At 35.3% G+C, this 21,530-nt stretch overlaps 1 protein-coding gene across 3 annotated transcripts in view; it reads left to right on the top strand.

Moving 5' to 3' along the window:
• Positions 1-21,530, top strand: part of GRIK2 (glutamate ionotropic receptor kainate type subunit 2) — a 774,206-nt gene that overhangs the window by 613,259 nt on the left and 139,417 nt on the right. For all 3 annotated transcript variants that reach the window (XR_005217912.1, XM_037843288.1, XM_037843289.1), the window contains one exon: positions 1,004-1,221. Coding sequence is in view for 2 of the 3 variants with exons in the window: in XM_037843288.1 (XP_037699216.1) it covers positions 1,004-1,221 (218 nt within the window). In the remaining variant the exon portion in view is untranslated. The remainder of the gene's footprint in view (positions 1-1,003; positions 1,222-21,530) is intronic.

Raw genomic sequence — 21,530 nt, 5'->3', positions numbered from 1 at the left:
ATTTGGATAATTTGTATCCTATACTTTCTTGATATATTATATATATAAAATAAAACTCACATACTGGTAATGTCATCATTTCAACATTAAGATTCTAAATAATGTGGTTAAACTATAATTAAAATTTAATTGATACCAGACCAGACTTAAAATTATTAGGATTTTATTTTCTAATCTAAATTAATTAAAATTAATTATAAACAAAAGTAAAATATAATTCTTGGATGTCATTCCTTTTATCAATATCATGAGCAGGCAACTCCAGCCATACATTATAATATATATTTATGATATATTTTTATATGTATAAAATAAATTTGTGACAAGTAACTATTTATTTCTATTCCTGATTCTTTTCTTGGAGGCTAACTATAGTGATGGGAGACACGTGCTTATACACAGGAAATAATTTATTGTCATATTTTGAAATAAAAACTGGAATAAAGCCCCCATCATCTTAAAGAATGTGGGTAATTGAATTTTGTTTGTTATTATACAACATTACATTTTTAAATAAGAAGATAGACAAACATTTTGAGCTACGTGCACATAAAAGAATGAAACTACATAAAGCTTGTTAAAAAATGGACATAAAAATTTTTTAAATAATTTCTTTAAAACATACATAACTAACAAGAATATGAAAATCAGCACAAGTAGTTAACAAACTGGAGATTTTTTTTCTCCTTTCCAATGTTATTATTTTTATAAAGGATTTTCATTCATTAATATTTTAATTGGTACTTTGCACCATGTCTCGGGTAAAACTTGCGTCTCCTGTCACTATACTTGGACACAAACATCCTAAGAGACTGTCTGTTATTTGAATTAGCATTCGCTTTCCCCAAGGTTGTTGTTTGCTTACTGAAGCAATATGTAAATCTATGATTTAAACTTTTATTACACAGCAATTCCATTCTGTCACTGTGAACAAAAGTATCTCACTGCTGATCATATTCTCTGTATTCGTTTCACCCCCCACCCCCACCCCCATCTCTGTTAGGTTCTGAGCTCATGCCCAAAGCACTCTCCACCAGGATAGTGGGAGGCATTTGGTGGTTTTTCACACTTATCATCATTTCTTCGTATACTGCTAACTTAGCCGCATTTCTGACAGTGGAGCGCATGGAATCCCCCATTGACTCTGCTGATGATTTAGCTAAACAAACCAAGATAGAGTATGGAGCTGTGGAGGATGGTGCAACCATGACTTTCTTCAAGGTAAGTCCTATTTGTTACCCAAAATTTCTGTATTAAAATGATGAAGCACACACAAACCTTTCTCCATTCAGGAATAAAAGGGCAGAGCAACACTATTTGTGCAGAAAAATTAGTAGCACAGACAGACCTCAAGGCATGGAGAGCTATGCAACTAAATATATGCTCATGCAATGCAAAACCTTTTAATACTTGAAAATGGTAAGGAGTTTTTGCTTTACAGGTATTCTGTTCTTGCTTGGAGAAAAATCTGCTCAAAGGTAACATGCTTTGTTTTATTTTTATCCAACATGGGTATATCATTGAACGAAAAAAAAAATGAAGTAATGTATTTCTTGAAAATTGATTAATGGTCTGCGATTCAGACTCTGCAAAGGCCTGACTATTCCAGATGAATAGAATCATTATGTGATCTATACATGCACCTGTCTAATATTCTTGGAAACACAATGTCTGAAAATGGGCAAAGACATTGAACTCACAGTGATTTCAGAGGAATAGTCCTGTAGAACATTTAAATGGAAAGTGTGTTTGTGCCAAGTTCTTGGCATATACAGTGCCCTGCCCTCCTTGTTAACTATTCTTCTCTTCTCACTCTGGCTGGCTTCACTGTGTCAAAGTAGTCCAGATGGGAAGATTCCATTTTAGGGAGTCAATATCACTTAATTCTTTTTCAAGTTTTTTTTTGTATGTTTAGTACTTTGGGCAAATTATTAAGCATAGTTATTTTCCTTCAGTGTCCAAACAAATGCAATTGGCAGTTCAAACATGCCAAGTATTAGATTTCTACTTCTTTGTAAGTAATTGACTCAAGCTATAAAATTATTTCATCATGCATTTGTTGAATGCCAGTTAAGTACCAGAAACTCCACTATACATTGAATATTCTACATCAAATAATATTTAGTACTCACTTTCAAGGATATTGTGGTTGGAAACACAAAAGAATAAAACAACAATCGTAAAACTGGGGTTATGTGACATAAAAAACAATTTTACCAAATAACTATGCATAACAATTAGGGCCTTAGTGGACACCGGATGTCATAAAAATGAGATAAGATTTGATAGTTTAGTCATAGTTTTATTTTGTTTTAAAATTTTAATTATTTTCAAAGTGAATCTCTCATATTGATAAGTTAAAGATTGCATTCGTATTTTACATTTTTAATTGGAAAGTCATTGTCATTTAACCAAATTTTTGAATAGCCAAATATGAACATCATTATATTTGATGCTCTTTGACCATATTAATTACAATTGATCAGTGTTTCTGAATAGAACATTTAGAATTGTCAGAGATGTCCTTTCTTATGCCACTTTGCTTTTTTCTAGAAATAAGCCATGAATATCACTAAATGTACATTGTCAAGGAATAAATATGTGACATGTCTAACTTATTACAACATCCACAGGATTTCTGAAGTTGAGTTTGTAAAAAAGCACACTGAAGTACCTAACTGAAGAGATTTGGAACCAGAAGTGTTTATTTCTATTTCCACAAGTATTTCAGAGCTCTAATTTCATTTTTATTTTCCAGAAGACTTGAATATCTTGTTTCAAAGCTCTTATATACCATGAGCAAAGTTTATCTTTGACAAGTCAATCCAAAACAAATTTCTCTTTTTTCTCACCTTTAGATCATTTTTCCTTTTTATTTTTTTCCCTTTGTCTTTCCAAACTTCTGGCATTTTTAAAAAATTCAATTGTTCTCTGCAGGGTCTTTTTGCTTGCCTTCACTTTTTTTTTTTTTTTTTTTTTTTTTTTAACTACTGACCTTTCTTCTTGTTCTCCCACCTCTTGTTTTTCTCTCTCACACACAAGGGTGCCTCTATGGGAGAAAATTGACATGAAACAACTTTCCATTTCCAACAGCGCAGACTTTCTTTCTTTAGTATTGAAGCCTTCTGGAATTTACTCTAGTAGCAATAAAAACCATGTAGTGATAATCACAAAGTTCACAATTACCTTATGTTGTTAATTTTATCACATGGTTGAATTCTTACTGTTGAAATTAGTAAAGCCAATAGAATTTACACATTAAATGTTCATTTTTCTTATACCTTAAATGTTGATTTTTCTTTAGTTATCTTAGGATAGCCCTAGATGATACTAATTTCAATTTCATATTTTTGGCTTGTTAAACTAAATATTTATTCTAGCCATGGGTATGAAATCAAAAAAAAAAAAAAATCCCTAGCAATCTGGAATTCAAACAAATGCCTTCTTATTTTGAAACTCTACGATGAACTAGGGACTATTTTGTGTAGTCTATTTACATTTGATACCATTCTTTTATTGTTTAATTAACAGCAACACATATAAACACTCAAGGAAGCACCCTTAAAATATTGACTTCTACAGAATTTTCCATCTTGTTTTTGCTAATTTAACAAGAACCTGCTGTTAGCTAATTGTTCCGAAATGCTCAGTTCCAGAAAATTATTTTAAAGAATGGTATAGTATTGTTGCTACAAAGAAAAGCTGGCTCAGGACTCTTGGTTTTAAAGAAGATAAATCTTCAGTTGTGCAAAGACACAGGCAGAGTTATTTAACTGTTCTACACCATCAGATAATTCAATTTCCAAAGAACATGCTTGACTTTAGCCATTGAGCTCCTATGTAATTGTCTTCAGTAAGTTCTTTCTTCTTTTCTTCTATATCCATTACATTCCACACATGTTCTCCTCAAGGGTAAATGTAAAGCTGTCAGTCTGACTGGAAAAATAATTCAAATCCAACAGAGGGCAGTTTTCCACTGATATTCTATAAAAATGAATAGTGAACTGTATTGCATCATATTATGTTCTCAATCATATTTAGATAATAAAATAGCTGAGGGCACAGGGACTTTACCAGAAAACGATAATGGAGGAGTCAAAAGCTCTTTCTTGGAATCTGGAAATTTGATGTACAAGAACTGAAATCTCATCCCAGGGCTGAACACTATACAAAATGTTACCAAGCAACAAACACATCTTTTTTTCCCGGAAGTATAAAAATCAAGAGAATGAATGCATAGAGATTACATGCTCAAAAATAACTCAGCCATAGCTTGTAGATTTTATGGCCTCATTTGAGAATCCTTGTGCTTACAAAGGGAGTCATATGCTTCAAAAGTGATGCTGAATAACCTTGTCTCTTTGTAAACCATGACTCAAGTTTTCCAATTTCCACAAATTTTCCATCTGGGCATGTTCTATCTGAAGTCTCTGAATTTGGCACATGTAGTTAACATAGTCTGTCCATCAGAAAAAGATGATAAAAGAGAAGCATGTTCTCTTCTTGTATGGTTATTAACAAAATGCTGGCAAATACTGAAAGGAAATTTAAGTGGTATTAAACTTCTTATGCAAATTGTTTAATTCTTCTGAAGACCTGTAGTCTACTTTTTTTTTATTTAAATTTAAAATTAAATCAATAAAATTATTGATTTGTTCACATACCATACAGTCATCCAAAGATCCAAAGATCCAAAGTGCATGATCAGTTGCCCACAGTACCATCATACAGCTGTGCATCCATCACCACAATTAATTTTTTTTTCAATTTTTAGGACATTTTCATTACTCCAGAAAAGAAATAAAGACAAAAAAGAAAACTCAAATCCCCCCATACCCCAAACCACTTCCCCTCCATTATTGACTCAGAGTATTGGTGTAGTATATTTGTTACTGTTGATCAAAGAATGTTAAAATACTACTAACTGTGGTACATAGTTTGCAATAGGTGTATTTTTTCTCTATATACCCTCTATTATTAACTTCTAGTTATAGTGTCATACATTTGCTCTAGTTCATGAAAGAGAGTTCTAACATTTTTGCAGTTAATCATGGACATTGTCCACCACAAGATTCACTGTTTTATATGTTCCTATATTTTAACCTCCAACTTTCCTTCTGGTGCCATATGTGACTCTAAGCTTCGCCTTTCCACCCCATTCACACACCATTCAGCACTGTTAGTTATTCTCACAATAACATGTTACCATCACCTCTGTCCATTTCCAAACACTGAAGTTCAACCTAGTTAAACATTCTGCTCATAATAAGCAATCGCTCCCCATTCTGTAGCCTCATTCTATATCCTGGTAACTTATATGTCATGTCTATGAGTTTACATATTCTAAAGAGTTCATATCAGTGAGACCATACAATATTTGTACTTATGTGTCTGACTTATTTCACCCAATATAGTGCCCTCAAGGTTTCTTCATCAACCCATTTTTTTTTTAAGACGGTTTTGTTTATACACCATACTTTCCATCCTAAGTAAACAATCGATGGTTCCCTGTATAGCTGCATATTTATATGTTCACCACCATCACCACTATCTATATAAGGACATCTACATTTCTTCCACAGAGAAGGAGGAATAGTCAGAGAAGGTAGAGAGACAAAAGAAAAAGAAAAAGAAAAAGAAAAGAAAGGAAAAAAATGACAGCTAAAAAGCAACAAAAGGAAAGAGAGAATTAAACTAAAGTAGAATAAAAGAGTCAGACATAATCGCCAGGAGTCCCATACCCTTCCCTTATATCCCCCTCTTTAGGCATTTAGCTTTGGTGTATTGCCTTTGTTACATTAAAGGAAGCATAATACAATGTTTCTGTTAACTATAGTCTCTAGTTTGCATTGATGGTATTTTTCCCCAGTACCACCCCATTTTTAACATCTTGCAAGGTTGACATTCATTTGTTCTCCCTCATGTAAAAATATATTTTTACATTTTATCACAATTATTGAGCACTCTAGGTTTCACTGAGTTATACAGTCCCAGTCTTAATCTTTCCTCGTTCCTTCTGCTGTCCCACATGTTCCTAACTTTCCACTTTCAACCATACTCACAGTCATCTTTGTTCAGTGTACTTCCATTGCTGTGCTACCATCACCCAAAATTGTGTTCCAAACCTCTCACTCCTGTATTTTCCTGTCTGCCTGTAGTGCTTCCTTTAGTATTTCCTGTAGAGCAGGTATCTTGTTCACAAAAGCTGTCATTGTCTGTTTGTCAGAGAATATTTTAAACTCTTCTTCATATTTGAAGGACAGTTTTGCTGGATATAGGATTCTTGGTTGGTGGTTTTTCTCTTTCAGTATCTGAAATATATCATACCACTTTCCTCTTGCCTCCATGTTTTCTACTGAGAAATCCACACATAATCTTACTGAGCTTCTTTTGTATGTGAAGCATCACTTTTCTCTTACTGCTTTCAGGATTCTCTCTTTGTCTTTGACATTTGATAATCTGATTATTAAGTGTCTTGGCATGGGTCTATTCAGATCTATTCTGTTTGGGGTAGGCTGCACTTCTTGGATCTGTAATTTTATGTCTTTCATAAGAGATGGGAAATTTTCATTGATTATTTCATTTAGTATTGCTTCTGCCCCTTTTCCCTTCTCTTCACCTTCTGGGACACCCATTGCACATACATTCATGTGCTTCATGTTGTCATTCAATCCCCTGAGACATTGCTCCTATTTTTCCATTCTTTTCCCTATCTGTTCTTTTGTGTGTAGGATTTCAGGTGTCTTGTTCTCCAGTTCCTGAGTGTTTTCTTCTGCTTCTTGAGATCTGTGGTTGTATGTCTCCATTGTGTTTTTCATCTCTTGTGTTGTGCCTTTCATTTCCATAGATTCTGCCAGTTGTTTTTTCAAACTTTCAATTTCTACCTTATGTTTGCCCAGTGTTTTCTTTATATCCTTCATCTCTTTTGCCACATCTTCCCTGAACTCACTGATTTGGTTTTTTATTTGATTTAGCATATTTCTTTGAAAATCTTTAATAGATTGTTTCATTAAAGCAAAACCATGTCTCAACTGTATCTTGATTGAGGTGTAAGTTTGTTCCTTTGACTGGGCCATATCTTTGTTTTCTCTAATGTAGATTGTAGTTTTCTGTTGTCTAGGCATCTGGTTTCCTTGGTTACCCCAATCAGATTTTCCCGTACTAGAAAGGGTTCAGATCTCAGAATGGGATTATTTTCAGTTTCCAGTCTCCCTGCCCCTGTGTCTTAGAGATTGACAGACTTTCTTGTGAGGTCTTTAGCCACTGTGCTTTTCCTAACCTGATCAGCAGGTGGTACCTGTCATCCTGATGCTCCTGGCTGGTGTAAAGAGGTGTGGCCTCCTTAGTTTCTGTTTTGGCTGTTTTCCCTCAGGCTCTGGGGTCTAGTTCTGAAGGGAAAACTTGGCCCCACCTCCTTACTCTTAGGGAAGATACACCCCTATGGAGTTATTATCTGCATTTGAATTGTCTCTCTGACTCTGTTATCTCCACTCCTGTCTGGGTCAGAGTGCTGCAAACTGAAAATGGCTATGGCTCTCTCTTCAGAGCCACTCAGTTTGCGAGAGAGGAAAAGGGACAGAAAGCCCCTTTTTAGAGCCTGTACACAGCCCCCCAGTTTCACTCATTGGCTAGAGGTTACACCTGGACTTCTGGGCTCCCCCTCCCTTGACAGATGAGTCTTCTGGTTCTTTAAGGTCAGTCTTCACTAAAAACCTCTGTCTGCATGTTGGGGGTTTGTGGCTTGCATTCAGCAGTCCACATTTGTTAATTAAAACCTCAGTTGGAGCTCAGTTGAGCTATATTCACTTGCTGCAAGAGTGCTATTTTTTACCACAGCAAGATTTTGCATCTAAGTCTGCTGTGGGGGGAGGGAGCTCCTGGCACAGTTCTTCATTTGTTACTTACAGATTTTTTGCTGTGATCTCAGGCATTCCTCCCAATCCAGGGAGTTATCTTCTGCATTTGAATTGTTCTTTATCACTCTGGCTCTGTTATCTTCACCCCTGTCTGGGTCAGAATGCTGCAAACTGAAAATGGCTGAAGCTCTCTCCACAGAGCCACTCAGATTGAGAGAGAGAAGGGAAAGAAAGTCCCCTTTCAAAGCTAGTCCACTGCCCCCCAGTTTTGCTTGTCAGCCAGAGATAGTACTTGGTCTTTTGGACTACCTTTCCTGGGACACAGGAGTTTTCTGGCTCTTTAAAGTCAGTTGTCACTAAAAGCCTCTGTCTGCTTGTTAGGGGTTTTGTATGCGTTTGTAGCTTGTATTCAGCAGTCCACATTTGTTAATTAAAACCCCATTTGGGGCTGGGCTGAGCTATATTCTTTCACTCTGGGACTGCTGGTCTCTCTGACAATGAGGTTTTGCAGCTCAGTCTGCCATGGGGGAGGGAGCTCCCAGTGCAGTTCTGCAGTTTCTTCTTACAGATTTTATGCTGTGATCTCAGCCACTCCACCTAATCCAGGCTGGCACATGATGTGTGGACAGTCATGGTTGTCTCCCAGCAGTTATTCCAGATCAATTACTAGGTGTTCCTGGTTGTTTATTATTGCTCTAGGGGACTAACTAAACTCCACTCCTCTTTATGCTGCCATCTTGCCCCTCCTCTTCTGGAGTCTACTTTTAAGAATAGTTATTGAGTGAAGATGATTGTAGAATAAGATAAATCTGAGCATAATTCCTGGCTCTTTTAACAGAATCATTCTCAAAATATTATTGAATATTAAACAGAAGCTTTACATGGTATGCCACAAAATTAGAACTTGTTTAAAGTGAGATATCAGCATTACTAGAACACATTTGCTAATTACAAAATGCAGAATTTAGAATGTTTTTAAATATGGTCAAGCAAATTATGTTTGAATTACTCACAATTGAATAAATAAATTTTAAAAGTAGATTTAAAAATAAATCACACTGTTTCTCTGATTTAAATTGCTTCAGTATTCTTATTGTTGTCATAAAGAAGGAATAATTTAATAAGTAAAGTAATAACTTCATCTTTGGAGCAAGCAGTTTTTAGGTCTTTTCTTGACTGTATTTTGAACTAGTATATAGATGTGCAATTGAGTATTTATTTGGGGAAATTTATAGCAAAACTCAATAAAAAGGAACTTTGAAAAATATTTAACAAAAATTTTTTCATTCTTAATTTTACCTTTTTTTTTAACCTAATGATTATGGTGTTCTAATTTAGTCAGTGTTACCATGCATCTCATATTCTTAATCATATGATATATTCATTGTAAGTCATCAGGCTTTCAATAACTATAAAATAAATATTTACTGATCACCCTTTATGTGGCAGGAATTGTGCTAAAACTTAAAGATATAGCCTACATCTCCAAGCACATCTTAAGACCTGTCCATTATACCTCCTATATATGTTTCTATTTCTTTCACTACTGTACTGGTTTAGATTGACATCACCTCTGTCCAGAGTTTTGTAATAATCATTTAAGTTTTCTTTTACTCAGTTTTGCCCCTTTTGCTTTCTATTCTGTAGCCAGAGTCACCTTTCTAAAATGCAGATCTGATCATTCCAGGCTTCCGCTTAGAGTCCTCCAAAATTTGCTTATATTTGTTTTAGGATCAGAACTCAGCTCCTTAGCAGGTTTGCAGGGCACATCATGCTCTGGCTTTTCCTTGTTTTCTACCTACTTGTTCTCACACTCTGATCTTCAGCCAAACTGTTTTGCTTTTAGTTTTATAATGCAGCATGCACTCTTTCACCTTCTCCACAGTCTATTCTCTTTTCATCTCTGTTCTTCCCTATCAACCTAATTGGTTATATCTTCTTTATTCCTTACATCCTAATTTATATTTCACTTGTTCCATGAAAACTTTCCTGACACTTCTCCTACCCCAGTCTACACAGTCTAGGTAAGATGCTCCTTCTTCGTGTTCTCCAAGAACTTTTTACTACAGCTACCATTAAATTATCACTCCAAACTATATTTGCTTGGTTTCTCTATGTCTTCAGACTACACTGTACACACAGGGAATGTATCTATATTATTCATACTTGTATCTCTAGTGCAGAATTCACATAGGGTTGAGGCATGCATTGGTTATCCATTGTCATAATAATGTTGCTTAACAAACAACAAAGACTGTCAGTGTTTACAAGTCAGCTGTCCTAATCGTAGGAACTTGAGGTTCCAGAGGCTTTTCTACATTTTGAACAGACTCAGTTTCTTTGCTCCATGATGACAATGCTTTTGTTAATACAACTTCTGTTAAACTTTTGTGGCTTTTCTGTATATCCAATTGAATCAACTCCATGCTTTTATAAAAACCTCACTTTTTAAATTCTTTTCAAGATATGCATCTCCCTAGACTTAATCATTACTATTTTGGCTAGAGCTCCTTGTCCAGGTGAGAACATCAACAATACTCTGTCTTAATTTTTCCAGAAGTCTTAAAGTATCTCAGTATAATATGCTTGATTTGATCTTTATCCTGAGACCATGTTGAGAGAATTTTGAGAATATTTTACTGCTTGAGAGACTAAACTGGAGAAGAGAAATACTCTTACTATCCAGCCTCACAAGTCTATTCTCTCTCTATAGCTTCCCTCTAAATTCTGCTTGCAAATTGGTCAGTTTGTTTAAATTATTCCCCTTCCTCCTCCTCTCACTTCTCTCCCTCCTTATCAACATGATTATTATTGTTGTTGTAGCTTATCTCTTTCTTGCACTACCATATCTTATGACCTAAAAGCTGACACTTTGAACATTTAGTGACTTTACCTGAACATACCTTTGGCCAAGTCCAAAGAAATTTCATGCATTTTATGTCTCTGAAATTACTATAAGGCACATTTAAAAAAAATATTTTCCCTGTATTCACAGCTTCTCATTTCTTCAGCCTCCTCTGATTTCATTGTTATCTGTTACATGTTCCCTGAATCAATGCTACATGTTTAGATTTTATTTATGGTAGCACCTCACTTATGTTACCAAATTCTGTACAGTTATCCATTGGCACAATAACTGTTGCATTAACTGATATGATACCTATGATAGTCTGTTTTGGATACAATTACTTACAGAATTTTTTTATTCCGTAGAGAGTTAAAAATGTTTCTTCAAAATATGTAGCCCTCAATGGCATCCTCTATTACATTCCCGTATTAGCCCTTGGTGAAAAATCAATTTATTTGGAAGTGTAAGTTATCATGTTAGGAATGTACACAAGGAGAAAAAGATTTTTCTTTTACTACCAGCAATGAAAGAATAGGAGTGTTTTGTTTTGGCTTTCTTTTTTTTTTTTTTTTTTTTTTTTTTTTTTGGTATGCTCAGCCTCCTTTTAGAAGAATTCAAAGTGCATTCTAAATATCAGCTCATTAATCTTCACAGCATCCCCTAGGAAGGTGGGAAGCAATTATCATTATGTTCATTTAACAGATGAGGAAACTGGACCGTGGAGAGGTTAAGTGGCTTATTAATTATGAAAGCAATAACCAAGGGACTCATAGTTTCAACAATAAAAGTAATAACCAAAGATATCATGGTATAGCCATCATTACTCTGAAAAGCCACGTGGTTTAATTATTTTGACTCACCCACACAACCACAAGTGTTTGATCATATTACTTTTCTAAAATATTTGCCTTAAGCCATTGGGGCAAATACAGCTATAACACGTATTTTGTTTTTGTTTTTTTTTTTTTAATAGTCTGTGACTTATTCTGATCTTATCAGTTCAGTGATCTTCTAAAATTAAATTTTGCTGGGGTGGTAGTATAGGATTGTGTGTCTGAATTACTAGTGTGACATGCCTGCAGTGATTTTTTTTGAAAGCTTAAATGATTCCTGCTACTTAAATGTCAGGAGAACATAAGTAACTTTCAAATTGAGGGATAAAAAGCAAAAAAGTTGCTAGTTTACTGCATGTGATTAAGAAATGAGTTTGAAAATGTATACCATTAATTAGACTTTCCCATATTTAAGAAAAATTCTGCAAAATAATTTTGTTGTTTTTATTTAGAACAGTGGTAGTAATGCATTTATATTTATTATGAAGAGATCTGCCTATTAGAAAAATAAATTCTCAAAATTACATCTATCCTGTACTTTTTGCATTCAAAAGTGTTTTCTGAAATGAATGTTCATTTACCTCTTTCCTGTATTTGTGGTGAAATATATTAAAAGTTTCATTTTGCATACACAGAGATTTGTCACAAAAGAAGTGTTTTTACAAATGAAAAAGGTCATCTAAAATTATTTTTAATGCTTAGATTTATTTAATCTCCAATCTTATTCTTGAAATGCCCTTCATACTTTATATTGCAAATTCTCTAGTTAAGTTTGATCATCAAAAAAAAACAGGTTCAATAATTACTTGTCAGCAAATGAATAGAAACTGTGTTATCTCTTTTAACATGCACCATATTTACTATTACATAGATCTAATCATTTTCCACTACCATCCAGAATGAACTTTCTGACAACTTGATAGTTAGAAATTTTCTATGTGTTTCAGTTTTCTCATTGCTAAAGGAAATGCCATGCAGTAGGTTGCCTTAAACAATGTAAATATACTGGCTCATGGTTTTGACGTTAGGATAAGTCCAAATCAAAGCATGATCAAGGCAATGCTTTCTTCCTGAAGTCTGGCATTCTGAGGCTGGCTGCTGGTGACCCTCGGTCCTTGGCAACTCTGTCACATGGCAATGCATATGGCAGCCTTTCCTGGCCTCTCCTTTCTCTTCAAGGTTCTGTTACCTTTCAGCTTCCGGCTGCTCCCTTTGTGGCTTTCTGTCTCTGAATTTCTCTATAAGACATTTATTAATGGAATTAGGACCCAAACTAGACCTCACCTTATCTGAAGTTACCTCATCAAATGGTTCTATATATGAGGGTTCATACCCACAGGAATGGATTAAGTTGAAGGATAGATTTTACCTTTTTTTTCTTAATAGTTTTATTCACACACTGTACAATCCATCCTAAGTGTACAATCAATGGCTCTTGGTATAATCACATAGTTATGCACAATATTCCATCATATGTTTACACCACAGTTTGCCCTTCCACTCATCAGTCAATGGACACTTCGGCCACCTCATCCATTGGCAATTTGAATAATACCGGCTCAAACATCAGTATGGAAATGTCTATTCATGTACCAGCTTTCAGTTCTCCTAAGTATATACCTAGTAACAGGATTGCCAGATCATATGGCAATTTTATACTTAACTTCCTAACGAACCATCAAACTGCCTTCCAGAATGGATGCACCATTCTACATCCTCACCAACAGTGAATATGTGTACCTATTTCTCCCCATCCTCTCCAAAATTTGTAGTTTCCTGTTTGTTTGTTTTTTTTTAAGTGTTATTCACATACCATACAGTCCATCCTAAGTGTGCAATAAATGGTTCCTGGTATAATCACATAGTTCTCCCTTCACCACCACAATCAATATGAGAACAGTCCTATTTCTTCAGGAAAAAACAAAACAAAACTCCATAACCTTTATATCCCCCTATTATTGACATTTAGCTTTGATATAGTGCTTTTGCTACAATTAATGAAAGTATTACAGTGTTACTGTTAACTATAGACATAGTTTTCATTAATTATACTTATACTGTTCCCATATACCACCCTATTATTAACACGATGTAATAGTGACATACATTTCTTCAAGTTCATGTAAGAAATTTAACCACTGTTGTCCTCCACTCTAGATTTTGCTAATTTATTCTGTCCCAGTTTTTATCCTCTAGCATTTATCACCCTAGCCTTGCTCTTTCAACCATACTCACACTCAGCTTTGTTAATTACATTTACTGTATTGTGCTATCATCACATAATATTGTGCTACAATCACATAGTTGTGCTATCCATTTCCAAACATTTACAATCAACCTTATTAAATCATCTCTTCTCTTCTCTTTCTATCTTATTAAATCTTCTCTTCTCTTTCTATCTCCTGATAATCTATGCTCTCAAATTTAACTCTCAGAGTTTGCTCATTATAGTTGGTTCATATTAGCAAGACAATACAGTGTTTGTCCTTTGCTTTCTGGCTTGTTTCACTCAATATAATGTCCTCAGGGTTTATTCACGTTGTTGCATACATCATAACTTCATTCCTTCTTGCAGCTGCTACATAATAGTGCATTGTATGTACATATCAGAGTTTGTTTATCAGGTCATCAGTTGATGGGCATTTGGACTGTTTCCACCTATTGACAATCATGAAAAATGCTGCTGTAAATGTCTATTTGAGTCCCCACTTTCAGTTCTTCTGAGTATATACCTAGTTAACAGGATTACCAGATCATATGGCAATTCAGTTCTTAGTTCCCTGAGTAACTGCCAAACTGCCTTCTAGAGTGGCTGCACCATTCTACATTCCCACCAATAGTAAATAAGTGTACCTGTTCTCCACATCCTCTCTAGCACTTGCAGTTTTCTGATTTTTTGATAATGGCCATTCTAGTGGATATGAAATGGTATCTCATGTTTTTTTTTTTTTTAAATTCAATTTTATTGAGATATATTCACATACCATACAATCATCTAAAGTGTACAATCAGTTGTTCACAGTACCATCATGTAGTTGTGCATTTATCAACACAGTCATCACTTGAACATATTGATTTCTATGACAAAAAGTTTTTTTTAAAAGAATAATAAAAAAGGTAATAAAAATAAAATATCATACAATACAATATAATAGTAAGGTCAGACAACAACACCACTACTAAGAATCCCATATCCCTCCCTTGCATCCTCCTCTCATACACGTTTAGCTTTGGTATACTGTCTTTGCTACACTTAATGGAAGCATTCCACAATGTTACTGTTGAACATAGACTCCAGTTTGCTTTGATTATACTTTTTTTCCCAATACCATCCCTTTTTCAACACTTTGCATGGTTGGCATTCATTTATTCTCCCACATACACAAACATTTTTATATTTGTGCATTTAGTCACAATCATTAACCAGTTTTTACTAAGTTATGCAGTCTCACTCTTTATTGTCTATCTTTACCTCTGATGTCATACATGAACCTAGCCTTCCTCTTTCAGCTTTACTCATGGACATCTTTGTTCAGTGTACTTACAATATTGCGCTACCTCACACTGTATTATGTTATCTAATTCTGGATCTGTATAATCAATACTGCTGAACATTCTGTAGTCCTTCAGCATCAAATGCCCGATCTCTACCTTCTTCCTATCTCCTGGTAGCCTGTGTTATCAGCTTTTAACTGTCAAAGTTTGCCCATTAATGTTGGTTCATATTAGTGAGACCGTATAGTATTTGTCCTAATGTTTCTGGCTAACTTTGCTCAACATGATGGTCCTTAAGGTTCATCCACATTATTATATGTTCCATGTCTTTTTTTCTGTCTTACATCTGTGTAATATTCCATCATGTGCATGTACCACAGTTTGTTTATCCACTTGTCCACTGATGGACATTTGGGCTGTTTCCATCTCTTGGCTATCATGAATAATGCCACAACAAACATCGGTTGACAAAAGTCTGTTCATGTCTTAACTTTCAGTTTCTCTGAGTATATACCTAATAATGGAGTAGCTGGGTCACATGGCAAATCTATACATAACTTCCTGAAGAAGTGCCACATTGTCTTCCAGAGGGTTTGCAACATTCTACATTCCCACCAACGGTGAATAAGTGTGCCTCTTTCTCCACGTCCTCTCAGCATTTAAAATTTTCTGTTTTTTGGATAATGGCCATTCTGGTAGGTATGAGATGATATCTCATTGTGGATTTGATTTGCATTTCCCTAATAGCCAGTGAAGTTGAGCATTTTTTCATATGTTTTTGAGCTATTTGTATTTCTTCTTCAGAAAAGTGTCTGTCCATGTTTTTGCCCATTTTTTAATTGGGTAGTTTGTCTTTCTGTTGTACTGTAGGATCACTTTATATATTTGGGATATTAAAACCTTATCTGATATGTGGTTTCCAATATTTGTTTCCCATTGTGTCGGCTGCCTTTTTACCTTTATGACAAAGTCCTTTGATGTACAAAAGTGTTTAATTTTAAGGAGATTCCATTTGTCCATTTGTTCTTTGGTTGCTTGTGCTTTCGGTGTAAGGTCTAGGAAACTGCCTCCTATCACAAGATCTTTAAGAAATTGCCCTACGTTTTCTTCTAAGAGTCTTGTAGTCTTAACACTAATGTTTCAGTCTTTGATCCATTTTGAGTTAATTTTTGTATATGATGTGAGACACGGGTCCTCTTTCATTCTTTTGGACATGGATATCCAGTTCGCCAAACACCATTTATTGAAGAGGCTGCTCTGTTCCAGTTGTTTTGGCTTGAATGCCTTATCAAAGATCAATTGTCCTTAGATGCGAGAGTCTATTTCTGAACACTCAATTTGATTCATTGGTCAGTATCTCTAGCCTTATGCCATTACCATGCTGTTTTGAGCACTGTAGCTTTGTAGTATGCTTCAAAGCCAGGTAGTTTGACTTTCTCAAGATATTTTTGGCTATTCAGGGCACCTTGCCCTTTCAAATAGATTTGGTTATTGGTTTTTTCTATTTCTGCAAAGTAAGTTGTTAGGATTTTAATTGGTATTGCATTGAATCTATAAATCAGTTTAGGTAGAATTGACATCTTAATTATATTTCATGTTCCAATCCATGAACATGGTGTGTTCTCCCATTTTTTCAGGTCCTGTTCAATGTTTTTTAACAGTTTCTTGTAGTTTTCTTTGTATAAGTCTTTTGTGGCCTTCGTTAAGTTTATTCCTAAATTCTTGATTCTTTTGGTTGCTGTTGTAAATGGAATTTTTTTCTTGATTTCTTCCTTTTGTTTCACATTACTTGTTTATAAGAACAGTACAGATTTTCGTGTGTTGATCTTGTAGCATGCCACTTTGCTGTATTCACTGATTAGTTCTAATAGCTTTGCTGTACATTTTTCTGGATTTTCTACATATAGAATCATGTCATCTGCAGAGAGTGAAAGTTTTACTTCTTCCTCTCCAATTTGGATGCCTTTTATTTCTTTTTCTTGCCTAAATTTCTCTAGCTAGAACTTCCAGCATAATTTTGAATACCAATGGTGACAGTGGGCATCCCTGTCTTATTCCTGATCTTAGAGAGAAAGCTTTCTATCTTTCCCCATTGAGTATGATGTTAGCTGTGGGTTTTTCATATATTGCCTTTAACATATTGACAAAATTTCCTTCTATTCCTATCCTTTGAAATGTTTTCATCAAGAAAGGATGTTGAATTTTTTCAGATGCCTTTTCTGCATTGATCAAGATGTTCATGTGTTTCTTCTGCTTTGATTTATTGATGTGTGGTGCCTTACATTAATTGATTTTCTTGTGTTGAACCACCATTGCATTCCTAGAATAAACCCCACCTGGTCTTGTGTATAATTCTTTTAATGTGCTGCTGGATTTGATTTGTGAGTATTTTGAGTAGCTTTGCATCTTTGTTCATTAAAGGGATTGGTCTATAACTTTCTTTTTTTGTAGTATCTTTGTCTGATTTTGGTATTAGGGTGATGTTGGCTTCATAGAGTGAGTTGGGTAGTTTTCCCTCCTCTTCATTTTTTTTTGAAGAGTTTGAGCAGAATTGGTACTAATTCTTTCTTGAATGCTTGGTAGAATTCACATGTGAAGCCATCTGGTCCTGGGTTTTTTTTTAGGGGGGCGCTTTTTGATGACTGACTCAATCTCTTTACTTGTGATTAGTTTGTTGAGGTTGTCTATTTCTTCTTGAGTCAATGTTTTTTGTTAGCCTAGCTAGGGATCCATCAATTTTGTTGGTTTTCTCAAAGAACCAACTTCTGGTTTTGTTGATTGTATTGCTTTCCTGTTCTTAGTTTCATTTATTTCTGCTCTAATCTTTGCTATTTCTTTCCTTCTGTTTGCTTTTTGGTTAGTTTGCTGTTCTTTCTCTAGTCCCTCCACATGAACAGTTGATTCCTCAATTTTTGCTATCTCTTCTTTTTTAATATATGCATGTAGGGCAATATATTTCCTTCTCAGCACCACCTTTACTGCATCCCATAAGTTTTGATATGTTATGTTTTCATTGTCATTTGACTCAAGGTATTTAATAATTTCTCTTGTAATTTCTTCCTTTACCCACTGGTTTTCTAAGACTGTGTTGTTTAGCCTGCATATATTTGTGAATTTTACAATCTTCTGCCTGTTATTTATTTCCAACTTCATTCCATTATGATCCAAGAAAGTGTTTTTTATAATATCAATAATTTTTAATTTGTTGAGACTTGCTTTGTGACCCACATGTGGTCTATCATAGAGAACGTTCTATGAATGAGCATTTGAGAAAAATGTGTATCCTGCCAATGTGGGGTGTAGTGTTCTATAAATGTCTGTCAAGACTAGTTCATTTATTGTACAATTCAACATCTCCGTTTCCTTATTGATACTCTGTCTAGATGTTCTATCCATTGATGAGAGTGGTGTTTTGAAGTCTCCAACTATTATTGTAGAGCTATCTACTTCTCCTTTCAGCATTCTCAGTGTTTGCCTCATGAATTTTGGGGCACTCTGGCTTGGTGCATAAATATTTATGATTGTTTTGTTTTCTTGATGAATTAATATATAGTGTCCTTCTTAGTCTCTTTTAATTGTTTTACTTTTGAAGTGTACTTTGTCTGATATTAATATAGCTGCTCCCACTTTTTTTCTGGTTGCTGTTTGCAGGAAATAACTTTTTCCAACTTTTCACTTTGAGCTTTTTTTTGTCCTTGTGTCTAAAGTGTTTCTTGTAGACAGCATATAGATGTGTCCTGTTTTTAAATCCATTCTGCCAGTCTGTTTATTTTTTTTTGGGGGGGGGAGGGGGGATTAATCCATTAACATTTAGTATTATTAAAGTAAGTGCAATACTTTCTTCTAACATTTTGTCTTTTGGATTTTATATGCCATGTCTTATTTTTTCCTCTCTCTCCTTTTACCCTTCCTCATAATTGCTTTCTATCCTTTTCTACAAACCTCTCTCTCCTGTCTTTTCCTATCAGTCTGTAGTATTCCCTTTAGTATTTCCTATAGCATTGGTCTCCTATTCACAAACTCTCAGTGTCTGTTTGTCTGAAAATATTTTAATCTCTCCCTCCTTTTTGAAGGACAGTTTTGCCAGGTATAGAATTCTTGGTTGGCAGTTCTTCTCTTTCAGTATCTTAAATATATCATACCACTGTTTTCTCGCCTTCATGGTTTCTATGGAGAAATCTGTACATAGTCTTATTGAGCTTCCCTTGTATGTGATGGATTCCTTTTCTCTTGCTGCTTTCAGAATTCTCTCTTTGTCCTTGACATTGGAAAATTTGATCAGTAAGTTTCTTAGAGTAGGTCTATTGGGATCTGTTCTGTTTCAGGCATGCTGTACTTCTTGAATCTGTAATTTTCTGTCTTTCATAAGAGTTGGGAAATTTTCAATGAATATTTCTTCTATTACTTTTTCTGTTCCCTTTCCTCTCTCTTCTTCCTCTGGGACATCTATGGCACTTATATGTTTGCACTTCATGTCACTCAGCTCCTTAAGACCATGTGTGTATTTTTCCATTCTTTTCACCATCTGTTCTTTGTGTGCATGAATTCAAATGTCTTGTCTTCCAATTTACTGATCCTTTCTTCTGCCTGTTCAAATCTACTGTTGTTTCCCTCTGTTGTCTTTTTCATCTCCTCCATTATTCCCTTCATTCTCATAAGTTCTGCCATTTGCTTTTTCAAGTTTATGAATTCTTTTTTATGGTCATCCAGTGTCTTCCTTATATCCTTTATCTCTTTTGTTATATCTTCCCTTAGTTCATTGACTTGATTTCTGAATTGATTTAGGAGATTTGTTTGAACATCTTTAATTAGTTCTTCCTTCAGTTCATTGAATTGATTTAGCATTAGTTGCCTCAACTCCTGTATCTTGGTTGAACTATTAGTCTGTTACTTTGGCTTGTCCATATTTTCATGTTTCCTAGTATGGCTCATTATCTTAAGCTGTCTAGGCATCTGACTTTCTTGATTAGTTTATTCTGGAGCTCATTTTTACTCTTTTACCTAGGGTTTTCTTGTTGGCTGGCTTTATAATTCTCTAAACTTTGGTGTTCAGTTCCACTTATTCTAGACCTCTAACTTAGGTTAGAGGTTTATCTGTTTCTTTTTCTGCCTTTATGTAGCCTTTTTGTGAGAAGGTCTCCTCAGATATGGTCAACCCCAGTCAAGTTTTCCCAGTCCAGAGAGGCCCAGGTCTCAGGAGGAGGGTATGGAGTTTCCTTGAAAATGAGACCCTTCTGTGAGACCTTTAGATTCTGTGCTCTTCCTATCCTGTCCAGCAGGTGGTGCTTGCCAGCCTGAAGCTCCCCCACCAGTGTAAGGAGGTATAGAGCCTCTAGTTCTCCTGGTGACGCTGACCCTGTTGGGGACATGGCTGACTGAAGTTGGTGTTCCAGTTTGCTAATGCTGCTGTTTCACAAATACCAGAAAGGGATTGGCTTTTATAAAGGGGGTTTATTTGGTTACAGAGTTACAGTCTTAAAGCAATAAAGTGTCCAAGATAAGGCACTGACAGTAGGGTACCTGCATTGAAGGATGGCCAATGGTGTCCAGAAAACTTCTCTTAGCTCTGAAGGCACATGGCTGGCATCAGCTTACTTTCAGGTTGTCTTTCAAAATGTCACTCTCCAAAATATTGCTCTTGGGGCATTTTGTCCTCTTTTAGCTGAAGTTCTTCTTCAAAATGTCAATCTCAGTTGCTCTAAATTCTTTCTGTTTGTCAGCTCATTTATATGTTCCAGTGATTTAATTCATACCCACCCTGAATGGGTGGGTAATACCTCCATGGAAATTATCCAATCAAAGGTGTTGTCCACAGTTGATTGAGTCACATCTCCATAGAAACAATCAATAGGTTCCAACCTAATCAACACTAATACGTCTGCCCCCACATGATTGCGTCAAAGAACACAGTGTATTTTGGGAGGGCATAATACATCCAAACTGGCACAGTTGGTTTCTGAATTCCAGTCCCTGGAGTCTGAGTTCCCTGAAAGAGGGCTGCCGCTTGAGCTGAACCATGGCCCCCTTTTCTTGGGAAAATTATGCCCTTTGGGGAATTGTCTCCCTCACTAGACTTATTGCTTTGTCTCTCAGAGCTGTCTTAGCTCTGCTCTTGCCTGGGCCCAAATTGCAAGTCTTAGAGGTTTTCTGTAATGGGCTACTCAGAATAGCTATTTTTTAAAAAAGAGAAAAAGATTTTTTTTTTAAAAAAAAGGAAAAAGAAAAAGAAAGGCCCAGTATAGACTATTTAAAGAAAAGTGCTTTAAATCTGTCATTGCAGTTCTGATGGGCTATTGAAATGTATTGAAATGCAAAAAGACAAGGAGTTGGAGAGCAGTTGAGGAGCAAACAAGAAACCAGGAAAACCGGGTTTTCAGAGAAGGTCCCTGGCTTCCTTGGTTTGCATATGTGCCTGATTTTGTTTGAACCAAGCCCTTCACTGTGTTATGTTCACCCACAACTCCAAAAGTCTCTGTTTTCTTTTTTCCTTTCTTTCTT

Source organism: Choloepus didactylus, chromosome 7 (genome assembly GCF_015220235.1).
Source record: "Choloepus didactylus isolate mChoDid1 chromosome 7, mChoDid1.pri, whole genome shotgun sequence".
Classification (NCBI taxonomy): domain Eukaryota; kingdom Metazoa; phylum Chordata; class Mammalia; order Pilosa; family Megalonychidae; genus Choloepus; species Choloepus didactylus.
The sequence above is the reverse complement of the archived record's forward strand: the minus strand, read 5'-3'. Positions and strand labels throughout refer to the sequence as shown.